Source organism: Suncus etruscus, chromosome 11 (assembly GCF_024139225.1).
Source record: "Suncus etruscus isolate mSunEtr1 chromosome 11, mSunEtr1.pri.cur, whole genome shotgun sequence".
In the NCBI taxonomy this organism is placed as follows: Eukaryota; Metazoa; Chordata; class Mammalia; order Eulipotyphla; family Soricidae; genus Suncus; species Suncus etruscus.
Genome location: NC_064858.1, coordinates 49658463 through 49685483, shown reverse-complemented (window position 1 = coordinate 49685483; position 27021 = coordinate 49658463). Strand labels below are relative to the sequence as shown.

Below are 27021 nucleotides of genomic sequence, written 5' to 3'. Positions count from 1 at the left end.
TTTATTAAAAAAACAAAACAAAACAAACAAAAAAAACCCTGCTGCTAGAGTTTAGAAGAGTAGTCAATTTATTAAGTCAGTATCCCCACCAAGAGAAGCCCGCTCTCCACTTTCTTCCTTCTTTTCTTCTTTTTGGGCCCTACCAAAAGTGGTGCTCGGGACTGACTCCTGGCTTTGTGCTCTGGGGACAGGAAACAAAACCTAGTGGGCCACAAGCCTTCCCAGGAAAACCTACAGGTTCTTGGCCTGAGCTCTAGCCTCGCGCAGGCGCACAAGCACCGCAGCGCACCACGGCCGGCGAACCTCTCGCGTCTGGTCTCCGCTGACGGAGCGTTCGCCGCCGCTCGTTGCGCCTGCGCGGTGCGGCCCGCCGGAAGGGGCGGGGCCTGCTGCCAAGATGGAGCTGGTGCAGGTCCTGCGGCGGGGGCTGCAGCAGGTCACCGGCCACGGCGGCCTCCGCGGCTACCTGCGAGTTTTCTTCAGGTAAGCGGCGGGCTCGTGTCTTTCGGCAGGGCTCGCCCCGGCTGGCTTCTTGGAAAGGGGCCTGGGCGGGGTCACCTTGGAGGACCCGCGCTCTCGTCAAGGACGAGAGCCTTGGTCCTGCCTGACCTGTGACCCTTCAGGCCTCCATCCAGTGGCAGGGATTCGGCCTCCCAGGGGCTTCCGAGAAGCCACTGAAACCCAGCGGTGGAGGTTGAGGGGTGAGAAGGAGGGCGTGTGGCCTGCACCCCTGCACTCTCGAGGAGTAAAGAGCTTTGCCCAAGTATGACCTTGGGGAGAGTGTGGGCTTCTCCTCCACTGCCTACACTTTCCATCTCTGTAAAGCTTTGAATGAGGTATTGGGGAGCCCCCACTAGCCCTGCCGGGTGTGCCCCAAAAGTTAAAGGAAAAAATATAAGAAAAGGTGTAACTTGGCCTCTGATCTCCCCCAAGGAGTTTGCTCCAGGGCTTCCTAACCCAGGAGTGGTAGTAGGTAGGGAAGAGCTTTGCAAGTTGGAGGTTGCAGGTAACCTGCTTCGGGTGATTTCTTTTTCCATTTGGTGCGGGCTTGGGGCTTACTCCAGGCTCTGTGCTCAGGGATCACTCCTGCAAAGCAAGCACTTTTCTCCTGAACTCTCATAACAGCCCCATGTTAAGTGTGAGTTAAGTATTTCAGTTGAAGACTTTCTACGTGGTAGGACGTGTCTTGGTTACTATTTCTGCAAACCTCACTTGATTTATTTGTGTTTTAGAATCCTTCTGTAATGTGCTTTTTTATTTGACATTCACAGGGCCAATGATGTGAGGGTTGGGAAATTAGTGGGTGAAGACAAATATGGAAATAAGTACTACGAAGACAACAAGCAGTTTTTTGGTGAGTATCTGTCTTTATAAAAGGAGACACTAGTGAGGTGGAGATTTGATTAGACACTTTTATATAGTATACAAGTAACTTTTATGGGGCACTTTAATTTTTTATTTTATTTCATTTTATTTTATTATTTTGAGAAGTCACACTGCACTCAGGGCTTACTCAGAGATAAATCCTGGTGGTGCTGGGGGACCAGGTGGTGCCAGAGACTGTGTTGAGGTTGGTGTATGCCGCATACATGACAAGTGCCTTATTCCCCTACCCCACCCCCAGAAATGCACCTTTCTTTTTTGAGTTTTTGGACCACCCAGTGACACTCGGGTTACTCCTGGCTATGTGCTCAGAAATCGTTCCTGGCTTGGGGGATCATATGGGACTCCAGGGGATCAAACTGCAGTCCATTCTAGGTCAGTGCCTGCAAGGCAAATGCCTTACTGCTTGCGCCACCACTCTGGCCCCAGAAATGCAACTTTTAAAAAGTTATTTTTCCCCACTGGAAATTTTCAGGTATATACCTCATCTGACATTCCTAATATGGGAACACACCATAGGGTTATATAAGTTATTACAGTCTTTTTGGAGTTCAATTTGTAATATTTATTAATATTTACATTGCACATTGAAAGAGTCCTTGCTGTCCGCCACTCAATTAGAGATCACAACAACTCCAAGAATGCAATTAGCAAGGGCAGGTTTATTGACTGACTAGTCAGGGCTGCAGATCTGTCAACAGAGGACCGGAGCCCCGAACAGCAAAGCAAGAGGGTTTTTATAGGGTTTGGACTCATAGGAATAGGGGGGGTATGCAAAGTCCAATCGAGAGTTTAATTTTAGCTTTCTTCTCCTAATACGGTTCAGGGTTCCGGGGGGCTGTGACGCAACTTCACATTCTTCTGACCTTCTGACGTGGGTTGCTCATACTGTTAGATGTTTGTAATGGCTGATTGGGGTAGGGACCACCTTGAATCAGGAATATTTTGTTGGCATATCATATATCTCATGATAAGGGGGGACCATTCCATGTCAGGAACATTGGCACATCACACATCTTACGATCAGGGGGTTTTGGACAAATAACAGAAGTTTAGCCAGAGTTCAGCAAAAGTTTAACTTGAATAGAAGTCTGGCTTAAGCATTACAATTATTACTAGGCCTTAGTTAACTATATTCTAAACATGCCTTTTCCTAACTTTATATATATACACACATATATTCCAAATTCTATTTCCACAACATAACCTTTTTCTCGCTTTACCATCACGGAGAATATATTATGGAAATATCCTTGTAAGGCAAACCATCCATTGCAGTTTTGTTTTAGTCATTAATCCTAAAAGCAAACTTAGTTTTTGTTAATTATTAACTGATGGAATACACATTTTGAGGATTATTTTGTTGCCCTTACAATGAAAAAAACCTATATGTCTGTATGTTGTTTTTTTGCCATGTAGGGAGTAAACCCAGATTTCCCATGTGTAGATCAGGCACTCCATCCACCCTTTACTATCTCATCAACCTTTTTTTTTTTCATCAACCTCTTAAACATATGGCATTTTCTATGAGAACATAAACTGCACTTAGAACATAATGCTTGATTTCCTCAATGGTAGAAAAAGATACTTTTCTGTGCTATTAATTTATTTTGTGGGTATGCTTAATTGGGGGGTTCATTACACCCTGTGGGTTCAGGGTACTCCTTTGGCTCTGCACTCAAAAATCACTACTAGCTATAGTTGGTGGTTGGCCTTGTGCAAGGCAAGCACCCTACCCATCATACTCCAGCCCCATGTGCTATTAAATTTCAGAAAGAAACACAGGATTTTTTTTTGTGTGTTTGTTTTTGTTTTGGGGTCACACCCAGCAGCACTCAGGGGTTACTCCTGGCTCTGTGCTCAGAAATCACTCCTGGCAGGCTCAGGGACCATATAGGATGCCAGGATTCGAACCACCGACCTTCTGCATGCAAGGCAAATGCCTTACCTCTGTGCTATCACTCCGGCCCCAGGAATTTTTTTTTTTTTTTTGGTTTTTGGGCCACACCTGGTGGTGCTCAAGGGTTACTCCTGGCTGTCTGCTCAAAAATAGCTCCTGGCAGGCACGGGGGACCATATGGGACACCGGGTTTCAAACCAACCACCTTTGGTCCTGGATCGGCTGCTTGCAAGGCAAACACCGCTGTGCTATCTCTTCCGGGCCCAGGAATTTTTTATTGGTTTTGTGGTCCACATGCAGCCACCTCATGGGTTATTCTTGGCTCTCCGCTCAGAAATCACTTCTGGCAAGCTCAGGGGACCACATGAGATGCCAAGGATCAAACCCATCTGCAAGGCAAATGGCCTACTGATGTACTATTGTTCTAGCCCTGAAACACAGGAAATTTAAAGTTAGAATAGATGGTAGTGGTTCAGCATTCTGCCCCTTTATAATTTTATGAGTGTTAACTCTAGTTTCTTCATCTATAGAGTAAGAATATTATTTGTCTCATAGTTTTTAATAAAAATTAGATGAAAAGTAGGAGGAGTTTATCTTAATCTAGGATTCCTTAGCTTCAGCACTCTAGCTGGATCATCTTCCTTTTGAGGGTCTGTCATGCTGTTAGTCTTCACCAGCAACCACTCACTAGAAGTCATAGCACCTTTCCTTAACTGCTCAGACAGTCAAAAAAGAAATTTGGCAGTGGTACAAGCGGTAGGGCATTTCCCTTGCATGCACTAACCTAGAACAGATCAAGGTTCGATCTCCAGCGTCCCATATGGTCCCCCAAGCCAGGAGTGATTTCTGAGCGCATAACCAGGAGTAACCCCTGAGTATCACTGAAAAAAGCAAAAAAAAAAAAAAAAAAAGAAGAAAGTAAGTCTTCAGACCAGCTCTACCATATTGCGCCTTTTGGGACTGCCTAGCCATTGGTTGGCACATACCTGCTCATTAAGAATTGTTACCATTATTATTTGAATTGCTGTGCTTTTTCTTTTTAGCTACATATTTGATCCTTGGGGGATTGTGTGCTCAGGGATCATTCCTGACAGGGATCAGGGTTTGTATGTGGTGCTGGAAATCAAACCCGGTAGGCCAGATGCAAGGCTAGCACCCTACCTGCTGTATTGTCTCTCTTATTCCCTATATATGTTTCTTTTATAACAAAATTTTCTCTTGAGAGAAAATAATTATTATATTTGTTTGGGGGGGGGTTCTTTTTTTTTTCTTTTTTTTGGGGGGGTATTTTTGTATTGTTTTGTTTTGGCTTGGTTTTAGGCCACACCTGGCAACATTCAGGGGTTACTCTCGACTCTGCTCAGAAATCGGTCCTGGCAGGTTGGAAGACCATATGGCAGGGGTCTCAAACTCGCGGCCCATGGGCCGCAAATGGTCCTCTGTACAACATTTTGTGGCCCTGCCCTAGAGGAATCTTTTTTCGTTTTGTTTTGTTTTAGTTGTTTGGGTCACACCCCCCAATGTTCAAGGCTTACTACTGACTTTGCACTCAAGGATCACCCCGACTTCGCCTCCTGCAACCCCCAGGTAAATTGAGTTTGAGACCCCTGCCATATGGGATACCGCGAATCAAACCTGGGTCCATCCTGCAACCATAGCATGCAAGGCTCACTGCTGTGCTCTCTCTCCAGCCCCTATATTTGTTTTTGTTTTGGGATTATACCCAGTGATGCTCATAACTTTTTTGTTTTATTTATTTATTGGGGGGTGGCATACCAGTGACGCTCAGAGGTTACTCCTGGCTATGCACTCAGAAATTGCTCCTGGCTGGGGGACTATATGGGATGCCAGGATTCGAACCACCGTCTGTCCTGGATTGGCTTTCTGCAAGGCAAATACCCTACTGCTGTGCTATCTCTCCAGCCCCTATTATTATTAATTACTATTATTATTAATTATTATTATTTGGGCCATGCTGGGTGATGCTAAAGACATTCCTGGCTCTACACAGGAGACCACATAAGATGCCAGATTAAAACTAGGTGGGTCTCATGCAAGGAAAGTGCTCTACCCACCTCTCTAGCCCTAAAGCAAATTTTATTGAGTCTCAGTAAATCTATTAAAAGTGGATTAGAAGTGGAGAAAGATGGCTAGAGAAACAGTATACTGATAGGGTGTTTGCCCTACACAGGGTAAACCCAGGTTCAATCTCCAGCATCCCATATAGTCTCAAGTACCATCAAGAATAATTCCTGATCATCACTGGATATGACCCATAAAACAAAAAAAATATTTAACTTAAAAAATAAAACAGGGGCCAGAGCAGTGGTGCAGCAGTAGGGTGTTTGCCTTGCACGTGGCTGATTCAGGACAGAACGATTTTTGAGCGCAAAGCCAAAGGGTAACCCTTGAGTGCCGCCAGTGTGACCCAAAAAACAAAATAATAATAATAAAACTTTGGGGCCGGGCGGTGGCGCTAAAGGTAAGGTGCCTGCCTTATCTGCGCTAGCCTTGGACAGACCGAGGTTCGATCCCCTGGCGCCCCATATGGTCCCCCAAGCCAGGAGCAACTTCTGAGCGCATAGCCAGGAGTAACCCCTGAGCGTTACCGGGTGTGGCCCAAAATCCAAAAAATAAAAAAATAAAATAAAACTTTGCTCTGGATCCAGTGATCCAGTCCTTAAATTGCCCAATTTAAGGACCCAAAAAGAACAGTTCTATATATTGTTTTTAGGCTCCCCAACTATTGCACAAAAATTTGTTTTGCATTTTGCAATGTGGGAAATTGAACCCAGGTCTCACACATGACACATGAAAGGCAAATATTCTATCACTATTATGTTTCTAGGTCTTTCCACTGAAATTTGTTAGTAGAAAAATTTGGCAATATTATTATTATTATTATTATTTTTTTGGTTTTTGGGCCACACCCAGCGGTGCTCAGGGGTTACTCCTGGCTGTCTGCTCAGAAATAGCTCCTGGCAGGCACGGGAGACCATATGGGACGCCAGGATTCAAACCAACCACCTTACGTCCTGGATCGGCTGCTTGCAAGGCAAATGCCACTGTGCTATCTCTCCGGGCCCGGCAATATTATTTTAATCACCTGGCCTATATCCTACCAAACATTTCTTTTCGTTATTTTTTGTTTGTTTTAATTTCTTTTTTTTTTTTTTTCTTAAGAGGAAAAAGTGTCTGGGGGCTAATAGTCTCATTAAGTGAGAGCCCCAACTCTCCCTTCACATTATAAAGCTGATAGTTTTACTTTTTCTTTTTTGGTTTGTGGGCTACATCTAGTGATGCACAGGGCTTGCTCTTGGCTCAGTCCTTAGAGATTTATCCTGGTGGGGATCAGGGAACTATTTAAACCATATGGGGTGCTGGGGGAAAAGGAAATATCTACTCAAGAGAAAGCTCAGGTTTCTCCATAGTAGAAAAAGGAAAGAGACTCATAGACTAGTAATAAACATGATCAAAGAACACAAAGAGCGATTTCTGAGTGAAGAGCCGGGAGTAACCCCTGAGCACCGCTGGCTGTGGCCCAAGAATCAAGAAAAAGAAAAAGAAATTGCTCCTGGCAGGCTCAGAGAACCATAAGGGATGCAACCTGGGTTTGTTAGGGGTCAGCTGTTAGAATCAAAGAAGCTTGAGACAAGTAAAAGTGAGCAGCCTGCCAAATAATTTTTGGGACAGTGTTTTGCTTCAACCAATATGTACCTATCAACAGTACCCGGCTTTTCTTCTGTGGGGGACAGGTCTTTATCTGGGGAGACCTGCTCGCTGCCCTCTCATCCTATCAAGAGTGTCTTCACGGCCTCCTGCTCTAAGAGCTCTTAATTCAGAGGACCCATGCCCAAGGGGATATTCAGACTGCTCCGTGAAGAGAGGTTAGAGGTATAGAAAGCCAGGAAAGAAAAGACAGGACAGAGAGTTGAGAATCTGGGTGCCCTCCCTGCCGATCTGAGAGAAAGACAACCAGTTGGTAATACAATTAGCAATCGGGGTCTATTACCTTGGCCAAGGGGTCCGACAGTCTCCAGTGGTCCGTGGACCCTGAGTGCAAGTCACATACTTTTTATAAGTTTTTGGGATATTGCATGCATCATTCAAAAAATCATTAAGAGACAATGCAGCAATTCTGAAAAATACTTCCTTTAATTTTTAACCAAAAATATCCTCTTTCATCTCACCTGAGTTCTGTGTATATCAACTTATTGCCTCTTCAACAAATTTTATGTTTGTTTTAAGTTATACCTAGGACAATACCTAGTTTAAAGAAATGACAAATGTAAGTCATTCTTAGCTGGCTAGGTTCTGCCCTTTGCCTGGGCTTTCAGGCCCAGGCTGCCCTGGTAAGTCCTGTCCATTGTTCTGGCTTTGGGGCTCTAGTTAAACTTCAAACAAATCCTGTGAGCAAGAGCATGATTCACAGAACAGAAGCAAGATTAATATATTTCAATTTCATCATTCATATTTCATTTTCATTTTGGGGGGGGGTCACACCCAGCAGTGCTCGGGGGTCACTCATGGCTCCACGCTCAGAAATAGCTCCTTGCAGGCTCAGGGGACCATATGGGATGCCGGGATTCGAACCACCAACCTTCTGCATGCAAGGCAAACATCTTACTTCCATGCTATCTCTCCGGCCCCTGTAATTCATTTTCAACACATTTCTGGTGGTCATTTTAATTTAATTGATTTTTTGTACCATACTCAACAATGCTTAGGGATCAATACTTTTGGGACCATATATAGTGTGGGACATTGAACAAGAGTCAGTTACATGGAAAGTACCTTGCCTCCTGTATTTTTTCACTGGACCTCTAACTATAATTTTTCCTTTTTGTTTTTTTTTTTTTAACTTGTTTTTGAGCCACATCCATTGTTGCTCAGGACTTAATCTTGGCTCTGCGTTCAGGAATCTCTCCTGGCAGTATTCAAGGGACCTTTGGGGATGCCTGGGATCAAACTCAGGTTTGCTGCATACAAAAAAATCACCCTGGGCCAGAGAGATAGCATATCCATAGTGCAGGGCATTTGCCTTGCAAGAGATGGTGATTCCCGATTCCTGGCATCCCATATGGTCCCCCGAGCCTGCCAGCAGTGATTTCTTTTCTTTTCTTTTCTTTTCTTTTCTTTTCTTTTCTTTTTGAGCCACACCAGATGACACTCAGGGGTTACTCCTGGCTATGAGCTCAGAAATCACTCCTGGCTTGGGGGACCATATGGGATGCTGGGGAATCAAACCGAGGTTTGTCCTAGGTTAGCACGTGCAAGGCAAATGCCTTACCACTTGCACCACCACTCCAGCCCCAGGGATGATTTCTGAATGCAAAGCCAGGACTAACCCCTAAGCGCCCTGGGGTGTGGTCACATACCCCCCTCCTTCCCAAAAAATGCAAGCATCCTCCCTGCTGTACTATCATTCTTGCCTTTCCTGTGGTCATTTTAAGTACCTGGAAACTGAATTCAGGTGTGATTGTGTAAGTGCATTCTCTTACCCTGCTCCTAAGGAGGAACATTTTCTCCTGAACACAGTGAGCAACTGGCATGAGGACACAAAACCCTACCTTCCTGCTACTCTTGCCAGGACAGCTAGATGAGAAGAACAAGGGTTTGCACTGTGGGGAAAGCCTGACCTGACTCAGACAGTGAGTCTCAGTTCCTGCATAGGACCATTGCTGCGGCAGCTTTTGAAGTTTACAGAGCTTACAGAGCTTACAGAGCTTCTAGAGCTTGCCTTCACTGCGCATAGCCAGGGTGCTGTCCCCCTAACACTTCTCTTAAATGCGAGCATGCTAGACCTTATCTTGGGCTAGGCAGGAGACAGCAAAACAGCCCTGGGTTTGACCCACTAGCATATGGTCACCCAAGCATCTGCTGGGTCAGCGCTGGAGGTCCCCAAGCACCTCTGGGTCTTGCCTTATAGATCCTGAACCCCACTTGGACTAGGGCGGTGCTTCTCAATTATTTTCTGCTATGCCCCCTTAGGAAGAAGAAAACATTTTTCGCGCCCCCTCCCCTTGCGACTGTAAATAGTACCTTTATTTAAAAAATAAACACTTTAACCTGCAAAACAAAAACATATAAAATAATTTGAGCTGATTTTTTTTTAATCAGAGGTGATGTCTGGATTAATGGCTACAATGAGCACGTTTTGTAATGCGTAGCTTTTCGAAGCGGGGTTTGAAGCAGGACACAGCAACTCTCAGCTCCAGAGACATACAGAGATATAAACACGGGACTTAGCTTGTCATGACAATGTTTGCCGAGGTCAAACACGCCCCCCTTTTCGGAGCCTCGAGCCCCCCTGTGGGGCATGCCCTACTATTTGAGAAGCACTGGACTAGGATGTCCGAGGTCATCCTGCATCACAACACCTTATCTGCAGGCTCTTGTTGGCTGTGAATCAAGGAAGGGGGCTCATGAGTTCTGCTTGGGAGGCCCCTGCTATAAAAAAAAAAAACCTTCATCTCTTGTATATGCAGTGAGGGTGTCATTCTTTTGAAAGCTATTTTAGTTTTCTTTGCTATTTTGTTTTTAAATAATTGGTTTTCTCAAACAGGTCGTCACCGATGGGTCATATACACTACGGAAATGAACGGCAAGAACACCTTCTGGGACGTGGACGGAAGTATGGTGCCCCCTGAATGGTATTGTATTTTACTACCTTTGGCATATTTGTTGACTGTCTGCTCAGAAGGGCCCTAAATAGAATGGTTAAAAGCAAGGGTCCTGCCTCCTCTGCATGGGCTCCCCCTACCTGCCAGTGGGAGTGATTGGGACAACTGAGATGAGCTTCAACACCTGAGTATCATACCCCCACAGGTAGAAGGTTCATTGCAGGATCCCAAGCTCTCCCAGGGAGGTTTGTTCTTTTTCTGGCTGTCGACAGGGGGCATAGCTGGAGCCCTTGGTTGGAATAAACTTCAGTTGCCTGTACAGACAGATGTCATAGAGCCTTATCTGGGAAATCATTCGGTATTGATTCCTTAGTCTGCTTTTGGGAAATTATGAAATCCTGCCAAAGTTCAAGAAAAGACATAGATCTTATCTCTTGATTAAGGTGGATGATCAGTATACTGTATGTTGGAATGTATATGCAATGAACAGTTGAACTTGACCAAAACTTATCTCTCTGGGACTTAGATTTATTTAGTTATTTATTGATCTATTTATTTGTTATAATTTCAGTAATTGAACTGAAGGTCTCCTCATGCAAGGCAGGTGCTCTTCTTTATAGCTCTACTGCTAAGCTCAAATATTTAAAAAATATTTGTCAGTTTGAATACAGCCCTATCTACTGAACTTTCTTCAGAGAAATCTTTTTGTTGTTGTTGTTGTTGTTGTTGTTATTGTTGTTGTTATTGTTATTGTGGGGCGCTGTGCCAGGGATCCAACACAGGGCCTCCCACATGCCATGCTATTGCTCAACTGCTGAGCTGTATCCCTAGCCTGGGAAATCTCTGTGTTGTCCAGTAGTGTATCTGCTACCCTTGTACAGCCCAAAACACTTTTTTGCTTTGGGGCCACACCCGGTGGTATTCTTGACTCTGTGCTGAGAAATTACTCCTGGCAGGCTCGGGGACCATATGGGTTGTTGGGGCTCAAAACCAGGTCGACTATGCAAAGCAAATGCACTACCCACTGTATTACCCACTGTATTATCTCAGCCCCCTCCAAATCACTTTTAAGCAATTAAATCTTTTTTTTTTGGTTTTTTTTTTTGGTTTTGTTTGTTTGTTTTTGGACCACACCCCTGACACTCCTCAGGAGTTACTCCTTGCTATGCATGTTCTCAGAAATTGCCCCTGGCTTGGGGGACTATATGGGACTACAGAGGATCAAACCACCATTCATCCAAGGCTAGTGCTGGCAAGGCAGATGCCTTACTGCTTGCACCACCATTTCCGGCCCCACCAATTGGATTTTTAATGTTTTTAGTCAAGTTTTAGTGGGTAGGTGATTGCATGAAATAGTTGTTTTGTTTTGGCGCTGTGCTCAGGGTTTACTCCTGACTTCACTCAGGGATTAGTCCTCTAGTGTTTGTGGAATCATATGCCAGGGATCAAACCCGGACCAAATGTATCCAAGGCCACTGTACTATTTCTCTGACCCCGTGAAATTTTTTTTAAAAATACTGTGAGACAACATGAAGCTCATCACAAAGAGTGATGAGTGCAGTTAGAGAAATAACTACATTGAGAACTACCATAACAATGTGAATGACTGAGGGAATTAGAAACCTATCTACAGTACAGGCGGGGTGAGTGGGGAGGAGGGAGACTTGGGACATTGGTGATGGGAATGTTGCTCTGGTGAAGGGGGTGTTCTTTACATGACTGAAACCCAACTAAAATCATATTAAGAATGGGGCCAGCGTGGTGGCGCTAGAGGTAAGGTATTTGCCTTGCCAGCGCTAGCCTAGGACGGACTGTGGTTTTATTTATTTTTTTTTCTTGGTTTTTGGGTCACACCCGGCGGTGCTCAGAGGTTACTCCTGGCTGTCTGCTCAGAAATAGCTCCTGGCAGGCACGGGGGACCATATGGGACACCGGGATTCGAACCAACCACCTTTGGTCCTGGGTCAGCTGCTTGCAAGGCAAACGCCGCGGTGCTATCTCTCCGGGCCCCGGACTGTGGTTTTATACCCCAGCATCCCATATGGTCCCCCAAGCCAGGAGCGCAGGAGCGACTTCTGAGCGCATAGCCAGGAGTAACCCCTGAGCATCACCGGGTGTGGCCCAAAAACAAAACAACAACAACAAAAAAGAAATACTGTTTCTTTTTGTTTTGTTTTTATTTTTAAATATATTTTATCTAAATACCTTGATTACATACATGATTGTGTTTGGGTTTCAGTCATGTAAAGAACACCACCCATCACCAGTGCAACATTCCCATCACCAATGTCCCAAATCTCAACCGACCCCCACCTGTACTCTAGACAGGCTTTCCATTTCCCTCATACATTCTCATTATTAGGACAGTTCAAAATGTAGTTATTTCTCTAACTAAACTCATCATTCTTTGTGGTGAGCTTCCTGAGGTGAGCTGTAACTTCCAGCTCTTTTCTCTTTTGTGTCTGAAAATTATTATTGCAAGAATGTCTTTTTTTTTTTTTTTTTTTTTTTTTTTTTTGGTTTTTGGGCCACACCCGGCGGTGCTCAGGGGTTACTCCTGGCTGCCTGCTCAGAAATAGCTCCTGGCAGGCACGGGGGACCATATGGGACACCGGGATTCAAACCAACCACCTTTGGTCCTGCATCGGCTGCTTGCAAGGCAAACACTGCTGTGCTATCTCTCCGGGCCCACAAGAATGTCTTAAAGAAATACTGTTTACAAATAAAAAGAAAAGTTTGTCAAAAAAAGAAAATACTGTGAGAACGTTGGGAACATGTCTCAAAGACCTAGAACATTTTCTGCATATGCCAGAATTGATTCAATCCCTGGCATCTCATAGTCTAGCATTGCCAGGAGAGACTCCTGAATACTTAACTGTATAGTCTGAAGTAAAAAATCAACACACCCATATCAGTACACATATGCATATATGTTATGCACATATTACGTATGCATAATATATGTGTGAACTAAGGAAAATGTATTTGTAACATTTCACTTGTATCCAATTTCAACTTATGTTCAACATCTTGGACTAACTAATTAGGAGCACTGACTCTTAGTAGTAATGTAGTTTGAAGATCTTGTCTTCAGAATAAAACTCAATATGATAAAGCCTTGATGTTGCTACAGTTGAGGCTGGATTTTATGTTCTTTTATTTATTGTTTTGTTTCTTTGGGGTGGGGGCATGCCCAGTTGTACGAAGGAATTCCTCTTGGCTTTGCTTTGGCTTTGCTCTAAGAATCACACCTGGTGAGTTAAAGGAATAGTAGGGGGTGCTAGGGCTCAAACCTGGGTCAGTCAGCCTGGTGCAAGGCAAAACCTTACCTGCTGTTCTATCCAACCTCCTGGATTTTTTTTTTATTTTGTTTGTTTGTTTTTGCTTTTTAGGCCACACCCTGTGATGCTCAGGGGTTATTCCTGAGCTCAGAAATTGCTCCTGGCTCAGGGGACTATATGGGACACCGGGAATCGAACCAAGGTCTATCCTGGATCAGCTGTGCTATTGCTCTGGCCCAGATTTTATGTTTTTTAAATAGAAAATACTAACCTAGTTTTAAGAAGGTCTGTTAGAAAATTGATTAAAATTATATAAATGAAAGCATTTCAGATTATAAAAATTTGAGAAAATGAGACTAGAGAGATAGTATGCAGGGCTTAGCAGGGGTCTCAAACTTGAGGCCCATGGGCTGTTTGTGGCCCTACCCTAGAGAAATCTTTTTGTTTTGTTTTGTTTTAGTTGTTTGGGTCACACCCCCCAATGTTCAAGGCTTACTACTGATTTTGCACTTGATCATCCCGACTTTGCCTCCTGCGGCTCCCAGGTAAATTGAGTTTGAGACCCCTGGCTTAAGGCATTTGCCTGGGGTGTGACTGACCAAGTTTGTCCCCAGTTCCACATCCCCTGAACATAGTGTGTCCCAGTCCCCCTAACCTGTAAAACAGGAGTATTAGCTACTCAGGTCTTTTTTTATGATACAGTATCAAATGAAAAAGAAATCACATGCATTAGGGATAACAGGATTCTTTCGGGGCAATTGGTACTGAGCTATGTTTCTCTGAGCACAGTGTTCATTAAGGACTGAGCATTCTTTTTAGGTCCTTGTTTATCATGGAAGCTTCTGACTGTGGTGCCTCTATGAGAGAGAAGTGATATTGGATTATCTCAGGCTCCCCCTTCCTCTCTGCTGTTGTGTATCATACTTGAATTTTATTTTTTTACTTTGGGCCACACCTGGGAGTGCTTGGGATTACTCCTGGCAGGGCTTCATGAGGACCATCTCCGATGTTGGGGTTCAAACCTGTGTCAGCTGGCAGTCCTTTGCTTGGAGCTACCTAATGATGTACAGACACTTGTTTTAGGTGGGTGTTTTAGGTCATTTATGATGGTGCTTGGGTGTTACTTCCAGTTGGTGTTCTGGGGACCATACAGGGGCTTTTCAAGCAAAGTGTGTTGAGTCTTTGATCTGGTTCCTGGTTTGCACATTTAAATGTCCCCCAAGAACCGCTTAGAACTGGCAGGCTCCTTGTGGAGCAGGAATTAAAAGACCTGTGGTGTCTTTATTCCTGACTGAGCTGTTGTAGGATTAAGCTGTTGATTGGGGCTGCTTCTGCATCTGCCTGCTGATCTTTCATAGGGGTGCTGTTGCTTTGTCTCCAGGGGAGTCAGATATAGTAGTAACCTAGAGCCAGTGAGCTGGCAGATGCTCAGACTCCAGCCAGAGGGACATCAGGTGTTGCCCACTGGCAGACTCGTTCCTTGACACTGTTCTTAGAAGACTGTGCAAGTATCTGTGTATTCTCTAGAGCAAGGCTTTATCTCTTCAGAAGCATTGAGGAATAGCTTTGTAGAGATTCATTTGTTTCCTAGCCTTGTATAGACATTAGAAATCTTGGGTGGGGGCCAGTAAGGTGTCTGCCTTGCAAATGCTAGCGTAGGACGGACCGCAGTTCAATCCCCCGGCATCCCATATGGTACCCCAAGCCAGGGGCAATTTCTGAGCACATAGCCAGGAGTAACCCCTGAGTGTCAAATGGGTGTGGCCCAAAAACCAAAAACAAAAAAAAGAAAAATAGAAATCTTGGGTGGGAGGGAAATGATATCATTTTGCTCTCATCTCCAGACTTCATTTCTTTGACTTAAGGCTCTTCATTTAGGGCCAAGGAAATATTTTTTGGACTTGATTCTCAGCACCTATGTTCCTTTAGCATTACTAGGTATAGCCCCAAGACCAACCAAACAAATACAGATACCCAGTTTTTCATTAAGTCAGTGTTTGTTTTGGGGACTCAGGAATCACTCCTCATAGATTCAGACGATCATATGGGATGCCAGGGATTGAATCTGGGTCAGCTTTGTGTAAGACAAGTGCCTTTATGCTTATTGCTTATTGCTCTGGCCCAATCAATAAGTGCTGAGAAAGTTCAACTACATATCAGGCTCTGATGAATTTATATATGTTGTGGCAAGTGGAATGTATGGATTTTGCTCTGCAAGTCTAGAGGCACTATTACATGTTGTAAGCTGGTTGGCTGATACTGTTCTTTAACTTACTGCTTATTCTTTTTTCATCAGAAATAAAGATACTTCTTTGTATGTTAATATTAGAACTCTAAAATCTTTTGTTTTTTTTAATAATATCTTTATTTAAGCACCATCATTACAACATGTTTGTAGTTAGATTTCAGTTATAGAAAATAATACACCTCCCCCTTCACCAGTACAACCTTTCCACCACCAATGCCCCCTATCTCTCTCTTCCCCTTCCCCCTGCCTGTATTCGAGACAGGCCTTCAATTTCTCTCACTCACTGCCATTGTCATAATAGTTGTTAGAGTAGTTATTTTCTAACTGCACTCTTCACTCTCTGTGATAAGCTTGATATCATGGGCCAGCCCTTCCAGCCCTCATCTCTATTGTCTCTGGGTATTAATAACATATTGTCTTTTTATTTTTCTTAAATCCCACAGGTGAGTGAGACTATTCTGGGTCTTTTTCTCTCCCTCTGATTTACTTCACTCAGCATAATAATTTCCTGTCCATCCAGGTACAGGAAAATTTCATGACTTTATTTTTTCTGACGGCTGCCTAGTATTCCATTGGGTATATGTACCCAGTTTCTTTAGCCATTCATCTGTTGATGAGCATCTAGGTTGTTTCCAGATTCTGGCTATTGTAAATAATGCTGCAATAAGTATAGGTTTTTTTTGTATTATTTGTATATTGTATATTATTTGTATAGGGATTTTTGTATTGCATTTTTGTGTTCCTAGGATATATCCCTAATAGTGCTATAGCTGGATCTGATGGGTGCTCAACTCCCAGTTTTTTGAGGAATCTCCATATTATTTTCCCAAAGGCTGTACTAGACTGTCTTTATTCCAATACCATTCCCACAGCAGTGAATGAGAGTTCCTTTCTCCCCACATCCCCACCAGCACTGATTGTTCTTGTTCTTTGTGACGTGTGACAATCTGTGGCGTGAGATGGTACCTCATTGTTGTTTTGATTTGCCTCTCCCTGATGATTAGTGATGTGGAGCATATTTTATGTGTCTTCTTTGAGTTGGTTGATTTGTTCATCTATGGATTTCTTGAACTTGCTGCCTAGTAATTCCTTGATTTCTTTTGCCATGGGTTGCATGTTGTGTTTAGGTCTTCATCTATTGAGCCCATCCGTTTTGGTGGACTTGGAAACTTGCTAGGATTTCTCCCCGTATCCCCAGTTGTTAGTGTCTTCCTTAGTTTACCCATATTTTTTTGCATTTGGTGGTTTGGCTTGGAGTGACTGAGCTCCACAGGTCTGGTCGTCCTGGGTGTACTGCCCTTCCTCCTCTAACTGGCAGATGGCATTGTTCAGTCCCCACAACATTTTTATGTGTCTTTTGACCATTTCTTGTTTTTGTTTTGTTTTTGAGTCACACCTGGCAGCGATCAGGGGCCGCTCCTGGCTCCACACTCAGAAATCGCTCCTGGCAGGCTCGGGGACCATATGGGATGCCGGGATTCAAACCAATGATCTTCTGCATGAAAGGCAAATGCCTTACCTCCATGCTATCTCTCTGGCCCCATTTTTGACCATTTCTATTTCTTCTTTGAGGAACTCTTGAAATCTTTTAAACCTAGGTAAAAGACAGAAACATGACTATCTAGATTCCTCTCTGTTGTGTTTATACTTTTCCCCACATGGTGGCACCTTCTCTCCATTTTTCACATGCCTTTTCTCCCTCAAAATAATATGCTGACCTCTCCTTGTATAGTGATTTTTTTTTATTAAAATTACTAAATTATTCAAGTAGTGTATGCTAACAGGTTTCTTTTATTTAGTTGTTTGTTTTTGTTTGGGGGCTACACCTGGTGGTGCTCAGGGATTACTTCTGAGTGTGCTCAGAAATTACTTCTGGCAGGCTTGAGGGACTATATGGGATTTTGGGGATAAAATCAAGGTTGGTTGCACGCAAGGTAAACACCCTTCCTGCTGTGCTATTGTTCCAGCTCCAGGTTTCTTTTCTTAAAAACACCAAAATAATTTGTCCTTGAGGGTTTTTTTCAGGGCTATGATCACACTAAACAGTTTTGTACTTAGAAGGTAAATTGATATTGGATACTTAAAATCATTGTGGTGAGCTTTGTTGGCAGTTGACATAAATGCATTCTAGAAGCATAGAGAGAGAAGAAGGAAGGCAAGGGTGTGGGGGATTAGTTGGAGGTGAAAGACCTCACAGATGAATCATAGGTTTAGGCCTTGAGAGCGTGGCTAGGTGTTGATGTTGGTACCATTCATTGGTACCAAAATGAGATGGGAAGACTGGGGTGGGAGATGGAGGATTGGAATCAAAAGCGCTTTTGTTGACGTATTAAGTTTGAGATAACTAACAGGAATCCAAGAGAAGAGCATCATCAATTCAAGAGCTGAATATGTATATATGTATGTGTACATATGTATATGTATATATATCAGGGTGAGTTAATTGATAAACTCTAATAGAAAGTATTAAATTCTCCTAAACATTGATCTCCACTAGCTAATTTAATTAATTGCATCCCTTTAAGCATTTTATTTTATTTATTTTTTGGCACTCAGGTTACATCTGGCTCTGTGCTCATAAATTGCCCCTGGAAGGCTTGGGGGGGGGGGTTACCATATGGTATGCTGGGGATTGAATCCAGGTCTGTCCCTAGTGAGCAACATGCAAGGCAAATGCCCTATCCTTGTGCTATCACTCCGGTCCCCCTTTAAGCATTTGGGGGGGGGTTGTTTTTGGTTTTTGGGTCATACCCAGCAGCACTCAGGGGTTACTCCTGGCTCTATGCTCAGAAATCGCTCCTGGCAGCCTCGGGGGACGATATGGGATGCCGGGATTCGAATCACCGTCCTGCATGGAAGGCAAATGCTCTACCTCCATGCTATCTCTCCGCCCGCTCCCCCCCCCCTTTAAGCATTTTAGATCGCATTTATAAATGCACTGAGTGTAGGCAGATAAGCAAAAACCTACTAAACAAAATGATCCAGAGCATTTAAGTGACTTGTTTATCAAGCCCCAAACTTAGAGTTGTCTGCACAACTTTTTTTTTCTCTATTTTCTGCTCAAGGTTCTTTCTGCTTTATTTTCTGAGTACATGCCACAGATTTCAGCTTCCCTCTATGAGTGTTACTTCTAGGCAAATCTGTGTTTGTTCTGTCTTGAATTTGTGTAGCTCCCACTGGCATGATTACATTCATGCAATACAAGTCTTGTTCCATATACAAAGTGATCTGATTTTTGTTTGCTTGTTTTGGGGGCCACACCCAGTATAGCTTGAGGACTACTTCTGGCTCTATGCTCAGGGCTTGCTTCCAGTGGCAACTAGAAGAGGACTGTGCTTTTTATTTTCTTAAGCACTTTCTAATTTCTCCATGAGCTCTTTCCCCAGTATTCACTTGAATAACTGAAGGCACATACACGGTTGAATGATGTTTCTTTAGTGAAACATTTCAGCGCGTATGTGTCTGTTATCAAACCCGGAACCTCATATGTGCAGCATGCGCAAGGAAAATGCTCTCAACTGAGCCACATCCCCAGTCCAGCTTTGGAAGTTTGTTTTTGGTTTATTTTCCCCTTGTGGGGAGGAGGGAGCAGAGGCGTTTGGGCCATACCCAGTGATGCTCGGCATATGCCTGGCTCTGCACTCAGGAATTAATTCCTGGTGGTGCTCAGAAGACTTAATGGGTTGCCCAGGATTAAGGGATTAAACCCATTTTTTGGTTTTTGGGCCACACCCCGTGTTGCTCAGGGGTTACTCCTGGCTGTCTGCTCAGAAATAGCTCCTGGCAGGCACGGGGGACCATATGGGACACCGGGATTCGAACCAACAACCTTAGGTCCTGGATCGGCTGCTTGCAAGGCAAACGCCGCTGTGCTATCTCTCCAGGACCTCTCTCACTCATTCTTTCACACACAACACCTTCAGAACTTTTGGGAGCAATTATTTGGATAGATTCTCCCCCCCTCTTTGTTTGTGTTTTTTATTATAGCTGAGATACATATATCAAAGGCTACGTTTAGTTCAGTGCTCAGGAGTACCTCTGGAGGTACTTGAGGCACCATTTATTGCCTGCATGCAAAACATGCTCTCACTGACCCTAAAATTTCCTTAGTTTCTTAAGTGGGCTCAGCAAGGAAAAGGCTTGTGATTTCTGCTGCGCGCTCTAAACTTCCTAGAGCCTGTTGGTAAGGAACCACCTTGGATTTAACCACTCCAGCCTCTGAGCTGCTTTTGAACCCATCCCCCACCGGCCCACACCAAGTGTCAGAGCTCATATTAAGGAGTTATGGGCTATTGCTCCATGTTAGTTTCTCCAACCTGCAGTTTCAGAAAGAGAGAAAGAGAAAGGGAGGAAGGGAAGGTAGGTGAGTGGATGCCACACTGCTCTATTTCTCCTGGCCTTCTCCAGGTCCAGTCCAGCCATCTGCAGCAGAAGATCCCCTAGAGATCTCGAAGTTACCACTAGCAAATATTCTTAACCTTACAGGGTATTATCAGTTGTTCTCATTAGCTTTAGTTGTATTTTACACAAGCAGCCCCACTTGCCCTTTTCCTGGTAATTGGGCAGTCACTGTTTGCTCTTAAGGCAGTTCTGTGCTGGCCTCTTATTCCTATTCTTTCAGTTCAAGTCTGTCTTAGGAACTCTGAGCCTTTAGGAACCTTGGCAGAGAGCTGCATTTCTGCTCAGTTCTATTTGGCCTTTCTCCATCATTAGCAAGCAGTTTCTCTAGTCTTTCACCTTCCTACTCCATGCACCTGTATTTGTTTTTCTTTTGGGAGGGGAGTGTACATGGCTTGCACACAGGACAGGCCTTATGCACTGAGCATGCACCCTGCCAGTGTTCTGGCTCCTTCCTGGTCCCTTTCCAGTGTTTTGTTGTTGTTTTTTTTTTTTTTTTTATTTGGTTTGGGACCATACCCGATGGTGCTCCAAGGTGACTCTTGGCAGGCGTGGGGACCATATTGGGATGCCAGGGATTGAACCCGGGCTGGCGGCATGCAAGGCAAATGGCCTACTCACTGTGCTATTGCTCTGGCCCCCTCCAGTGTTTTTCTTTAGACCAGATTTCTGGCATCTCCCAGTCAATGAATATTTTTTGGAAATAACATTGTTAAACACTTAAAATAGAAACTCCAGTGAACTGATCCTGAGTTAACTTTCCTTGTGTACCTACCATTGCATGATGACCTCACTTGCATCTCAGGTGAGCCTCATCAAACATTTCAGTAGGTGAGACCAAGGGTTAAGTCACTTGCATTGCATCTGCTGACACCAGTTTGATTCCTAGCACCTAATATCACTCCTGAGCAGCCTCCCGCCCCCCATTAAGAGTGATCTTTGAGTGCAGAGCCAGGAATAAGCCCTGATCATCTCCAGTCCTCCCCGTCCCCCATTCCCAAACACTATGTGAACAGATCTCTCTTCTTTTCTGATTCACCTACCCTGCCATCTAATACTCATATATCTCCAGAGTTGAGATTTAAACCCATTTCTGAGTTTTAGGGTGGTTTTTTTGTTTGTTTGTTTTGAATTTGGGGCCACACCTGGCAGCTCTCAGGGGTTTTTCTCAGGGCTCTGCACTTAGAAATTACTCCTAGCAGGCTTGGAGGACCATATGGAATGCTAGGGTCGAACCATGGTCGGCCATGTGCAAACAAACGCCTGACCTGCTGTGCTATAGCTTCGGCCTGTGGGCTCTTTTTTTCTTTTTCTTTTGGGCCACAGCTGGCAGTGCTCAGGGGTTACTCCTGGCTCTGCTCTCCTGAATTACTTCTGTCAGGCATAGGGGAGCATATTGTATGTCTGGGACTGAACCTGGGTTGTGTGCAAGGCTCCTTACCTGCTGTACTATCACTCTGGCCTGAGACCTAAATTTTTACTCAGAGTTCAGGCAGAAATCCTCTTTTTGTTTTGTGATTGGACCACACACCAGGCTACACCTGGCGGTGCTCAGGGCTTACTCCTGGTTCTGTGCTCAGGAATCACACCAAGTGGTAATTGAGGAGCCATATGTGGTTGGTGCTGGAGAGCTAACCAGGATTGGAAACAAGCACAGTGGGTACCTAAACCATGTACTATCTTTTTTTTTTTTGGTTTTTGGGTCACACCCGGCAGTGCTCAGGGGTTACTCCTGGCTCTATGCTCAGAAATTGCTCCTGGCAGGCTCAGGGGACCATATGGAATGCCAGATTCAAACCACTCACCTTCTGCATGCAAAGCAAATGCCTTACCTCTATGCCATATCTCTGGTACCAACCATGTACTATCTCGACCTTGTTGAGTAGGACCTCATTGGCTTTTAAGGTAGAACTTCATGCACCAGAGCAGTAGAAAATCCAGAATCAGCATACAACATGTCACATGTCACATGCAAACATGCAACTATTTTTCATTAGTTCTGAATCATGTTTACAATTGGAATATTTGTTGTAATCAGTACTGTCAGAATTAATTGACAGTACTTTTTTTTCTTAGCAATATATGAGCCATTATTGTATAATGAAATTGGCCTGACTTAGATTTTTGGTTTGGTTTGGTTTTGGGGCCACACCTAGCAGTGCTTGGGGAACCATATGGGATGCTGGAAATAGAACCCTGGTTGGCCAAGTATGCTACCTGCTTTATTATCTCTCCAGCTGCACTGTCCTAGAGTTCATGAAATATAATGATGATATATTGCAGACATATGTTGGGATCTATGTAAGTGCTTTGGGTATATGATTTCATTTAATCCTTATGGAATTCTTAAGAAATAAGATGAAAAAGCTTAAAAGCTTTAGCATCAAGTTCAGCTCCTAAGTTACGGAGCTGAGTTTCAGCTTAGTGTAAAAAACCGCTCCAGAACTGGCCTCACCACCCTCTTCACCACCTCTTTACAATGGTTCTTCTTTCTCTCCTCTCTAGGCACCGTTGGCTTCACTGTATGACTGATGATCCTCCAACAGAAAAACCACCAATTTCTCGCAAATTTATTTGGACGAACCATAAATTCAACGTGAGTGGCACTCCAGAACAATATGTACCTTATTCCACCACCAGAAAGAAGATTCACGAATGGGTCCCACCATCTACACCTTATAAGTAAAGATAATGACAGATAATTGAACATGTAAAATAAGGAGCTTTTCATCATGTACTTGTACTTCTGTTGTTGATTAACTTGATTAAAGTTGTTTCATTGTAATCTTGTCTTTTGTGCCTTTTATTTAATTTTTGCCATGAACTTAGTCTTTCATCAGTTGCAAAATAGAATCTCACAGGCACAGGAGTTAAAATTAACTACTGACATGACTGCCTGGTTAGCAGCCCCCAGCACTGGTGTTCTCTTCTGCTTGGTTTGGGATGGGCAGGGATGTTCTGGAGAGTTCCTGGAACCAAACTATCTCTTAGGCCCTCCCTCAGGGGCCTCGAGGGCTGATCTTGGTAATGCTCAAAGACTCAGGAGCCAGGAACTAAACAAGAGCAGCCACATACAAGGCCAGCTCTCTAATTCCTGTACTGTTTCTCCAGCCCCTCTATGCTATTGTTTTCACTGTGTGTCTGTCTGTCTGTCTGTCTGTCTGTCTGTCTGTCTGTCTGTGGTTTTGTGGGTGGGTGGATTTTTTTGGGAGTTGGTTCACATCCAGTTGTGCTCAGAGCTTATTCCTGGCTCTTTGCTCAGGGATCATTCCTGGTGGTGCTTTGACAACCATGCACTGTACTACAGGGGTCAGCCATACACAAGGTAGGCAGGCGCCTTACCTCCATGGTCCCCCCAGTCTGTGCTTCTTGATCCTGTCATTACCATGACTGATTGTTAAAAGACCCAAATTCATGAGAATCTGATACTTGAATAAAGAGACATAGTCATAAGAGTTGTCAGGTAATTGGCCTTTCTAGTCGTTCTTTTAGGAGTTTATCAGAGATTCTTTTATTTCCAGACTTTTAGATCTCTTTTGTTTTGGGTACTCAGAACTTACTCCTGGTGTAGGGCTTTATGATCACTGTACCTCACTGAAGGAGCAAGTCACAAGCTACCTACAAACTACCTTGTAGGCTGATATGCTAAGACATTCCATTGTAAGCCCAGAAAAAAAAAGTGTATCTTTTTGTTTTTGTTTTTTGTTATTTTGGGGTGGGACACACCCAGTAGTGCTCAGAGCTTTTCCTGGCTCTATGCTCAGCAATGACTCCTAACAGAATTTACAGGATCATATGTGGTACTGGGGATTGAACTAGTTGGCCACATGCAAGACGAGTGACAAGTGCTTTATCTGTACTATTGCTCTACCTCCTCCTCCCCTACTTTTAAAAATGAAGGTATAGGGGCTGGAGTGATAGTGCAGGTAGGTCATTTGTTTTGCATGTGGCTAACCAGGTTCAATTCCTGGCAACCCATACTGTTTCCTGAGTGCAGAGCCAGAAATAACACCTGAGCATCGAAGGATGTGGCCCCAAAACAAAATAAAACAAAGTTGAGGTATAATTTCTCATATGTGGTGTCAGAGATTTGAACCAGGATCACCAGCTTGCAAAGTATGGGCCTCACCTCCTATACATTATCCAGCACCTGGATGAGACTTCGATGCCAAGTGCTTCTTATTTACTTTTCTATCTATTGAGGCCAGTCTTTTGAAAAGGAAAACAATGAACTTGACCAAGAATAGATAGGTGCCCAAGAGATAGTCCCATGGGTAGGGTGCTTGCCTTGCACCTTGTTAACCTGGGCCTGATTGTTGGCTTCCCATATGGTTCTCTGAACCTGCCAAGAGCTGTTCCTGAGTATAGAGCCAGGAGTAAGTCCTCAGCCAGGTGTTGCCTAAAAAACCAAAAAGGCAAATTAAAAAAAAGGATACCTCAGAAATATAACTCCTACCATTACTGTACATTTTATTTGTTTTACTAAGATCTACTCTCCTAGTGACTTCAAATATGCAGTACAGTATTATTAACCAAAGTTAGCATGCTGTCCATAATATTCCCATTATATTACTTGCAACTGGAGATTTATCTTTTTTATATATTTAGTTATCTGTTTCCTTCATAGTACTTATTAATCACTTTTTTTAAAGGTATATAAGTTATTCCATTAATTAATTCATATATTTGGGGGAGGGCATTTCAGTACTAGAGAGTATATATTGTGTGCAGAATGCCAAGGTTTGATCCCTGGAACCTCATGAAACTTTAGACACTACTAGATGTGGCCTCCAAATAAAAACAAATAATTGTATTCAACATTTATTGAACACATTATCCACTTAATGGACTGTACATGTAAACAGAATAAAGTATAAAACATTTAATCTTGCTAGAGAACTGAAACAACAGCAATTCTGAAATCTTGGAAAATCTTAGCCCTTGTTAGGAACAATTTATAGGCATTCAAATAATTATAAGGAAACTGAAATGTTTCATTTAGCAGCTTTTTCAGGAGAAATAAAAAAAAAACACTAACTGCCTTGATGTACTGTTTTCAAAAAGATGGGTGATTATTTCTTGGGTTTGTAATCACTTCTGTGATTCACTTACAGAGATCTCTTGGCCTGCCTTCTTCAAATCACACTTCCACATGGAGAAATTATGTTTTTAACTTAAATGAAGCTTTAATGCAAACTCTGGTGCCAAATATCTTTGTATAGAAAATGCAGTCGTAATGGAAGGAAGGCACATTGTCAATTCCACAGTAGGAAGACAGTGTCATTCACTATATTTGCCCGAGACTTGGGGAAATAATATAGTTATGTAAATGGTCATATAGTGGTGGGTTGTTTAACAAGTAAATCAGGACAGAGCTGGCCTATGTCTAGTACAGACACAAACCTGTCCCAAAGCAAAGGGTCACACAGGCCATGTGTTGCTCATAACATCTGCACATAAATACAATGTGCTCTGGGTCCCAGCAACTGGGGGCAGGCTCAGGGGACCATATGGGATGCCGGGATTTGAGCCACTGACCTTTTGCATGAAAGGCAAATGCCTTACCTCCATGTTATCTCTCCAGCCCCCAAGGTTTATCTTTGATCCATTTCCTGTAAAGTGTATGCCTGGTTGTCCCTAGTCTGTGCTCAGTGTCCCTTTTTCCTTTCTCTCTCAAATAATCCTCACTTCTCTTAGGAAAGTGTAAGCCCTTCCCTTTACACTCCTTAGGGATCAAGAAGTTTGCGTCTACTGTCTGGTTCTCAGTATGTGTGAAAATCTTAGAAGTGTTTCGCAGGGCCAGAATGGTCCCATAGAAGCATCTCACTGGGTTTTGGTATGTGTTCTTAGTTCTCTCTGGTTTTCAGTATCTTGAAAATCTTTCTAGAAGTGTCTCATTGGGCTAGAACGGCTCCATTTGCTGTGTCTACACCATAGGGCCAGGACTGAGAGGAACATTTATGGCTGATTCAGTTGTTATCTCAGAACCTGTTATCTCTAGAACCTGTACAAGGACTTGGTCTCCCACAGCAGGTGGGAGGTGAACAAAACATAGGGATCTCAGAACCACTGAACAACATTGGTGAGTGTCACCACTGCAAGTCAAGGAGAATCCTAAACCGATCCTGCCTGATGCCACAGTGGCCTTGTCTTGGAGGTTATCCATCCTTCCCCCACTGGGTTTTGTCCAACTGTGGCAACATCTTCATGTCTCAAGGCACCGCCTCATCAAGTAGGCTTTGCCAGGGAAGTTCAAAAATGGTAGTTGCACTTAAGAATGGTTTTCCTCTACAAATTGTCCTGAATTTTAGAGTTTGTACTGAGATGATCATTAATATTTGTCATATACATAAAATAGGGACTTGACTTGCACACAGTTGACCCAGATTCCATCCTGTGCAGCACATACAGTACCCCAAGCCCTGACAGGGTTTGCCCTGGCTTGCCCTAGTTTCCTTACTGTCCCTACCTTCTAACTTAAAACTTTTAATGAGTGACTTAGACTTATTTATTTATTTTGTATTTTTGGGTCACACTCAGTAGCGCTCAGGAGTTACTTCTGACTCTGTGCTCAGAAATTGCTCCTGGCAAGGAAGACCATATGGGATGCCAGAATTCCTACCACTATCTGTCCTGGATCGGCTGCGTGCAAGGCAAACGCCCTACCTACCGCTGTGCTATCTCTCTGGTCCTGAAATTACTATTTTATGTGCTGTTGCTTCAAGCTTCAAATATTGAATTATTGTGGAACTAATAAAAAAACTTTGGGTTTTTGTTTTTTTGGGTTTGGTTTTGTTTTGTTTTTGCTTTTTGGGCCACACCTGGTGACGCTCAGGAGTGTATGCTTAGAAATTACTCCTGGCTAAGGGGACCGGTTAACGCGTGCAAAGTTACCGCTGTGTCACCGCTCCAGCCCCTGACAAACTTCTTATGCAATGGCAGAGCACTTGCTTTACATATTTGAGTTCTGTCTCCAATATTGCTGTCACCTCATCACCAGCACCACTAGCTGTGACCTTGGTAGCCCATGGACTCTCAGCCCATGCATTTTAGTATGGGCCCAAGGATGGAAACAGCAGTCAGGCAACAGTGCCTGACTGAGAACTAAGGGGATCGATCTCAGGGACCCCATTCTGCTGAGTGGAGATTGTATATATGATATATCAAATATTTATATGTGATTATATT

The 27021-nt window shown here is 43.6% G+C and overlaps 1 protein-coding gene across 1 annotated transcript; it reads left to right on the top strand.

Moving 5' to 3' along the window:
* The first annotated feature begins 345 nt into the window (after positions 1 to 345).
* Positions 346 to 22756, top strand: NDUFA12 (NADH:ubiquinone oxidoreductase subunit A12). Its single transcript, XM_049782857.1, has 4 exons — positions 346 to 483; positions 1272 to 1354; positions 9849 to 9936; positions 22339 to 22756. Exons 1-4 carry the CDS (start codon positions 398 to 400, stop codon positions 22517 to 22519), a joined length of 438 nt encoding a protein of 145 aa, XP_049638814.1. The 5' UTR covers positions 346 to 397; the 3' UTR covers positions 22520 to 22756.
* The last annotated feature ends 4265 nt before the right edge of the window (positions 22757 to 27021 follow it).

Bases quoted from the DNA above. Each gene is read 5' to 3' on its own strand.
- NDUFA12 (XM_049782857.1), top strand. From the start codon at position 398: ATGGAGCTGGTGCAGGTCCTGCGGCGGGGGCTGCAGCAGGTCACCGGC. The intron at 484-1,271 runs GTAAGCGGCGGG...TGACATTCACAG, and splicing joins TACCTGCGAGTTTTCTTCAG to GGCCAATGATGTGAGGGTTG. The intron at 9,937-22,338 runs GTATTGTATTTT...TCTCCTCTCTAG, and splicing joins AGTATGGTGCCCCCTGAATG to GCACCGTTGGCTTCACTGTA.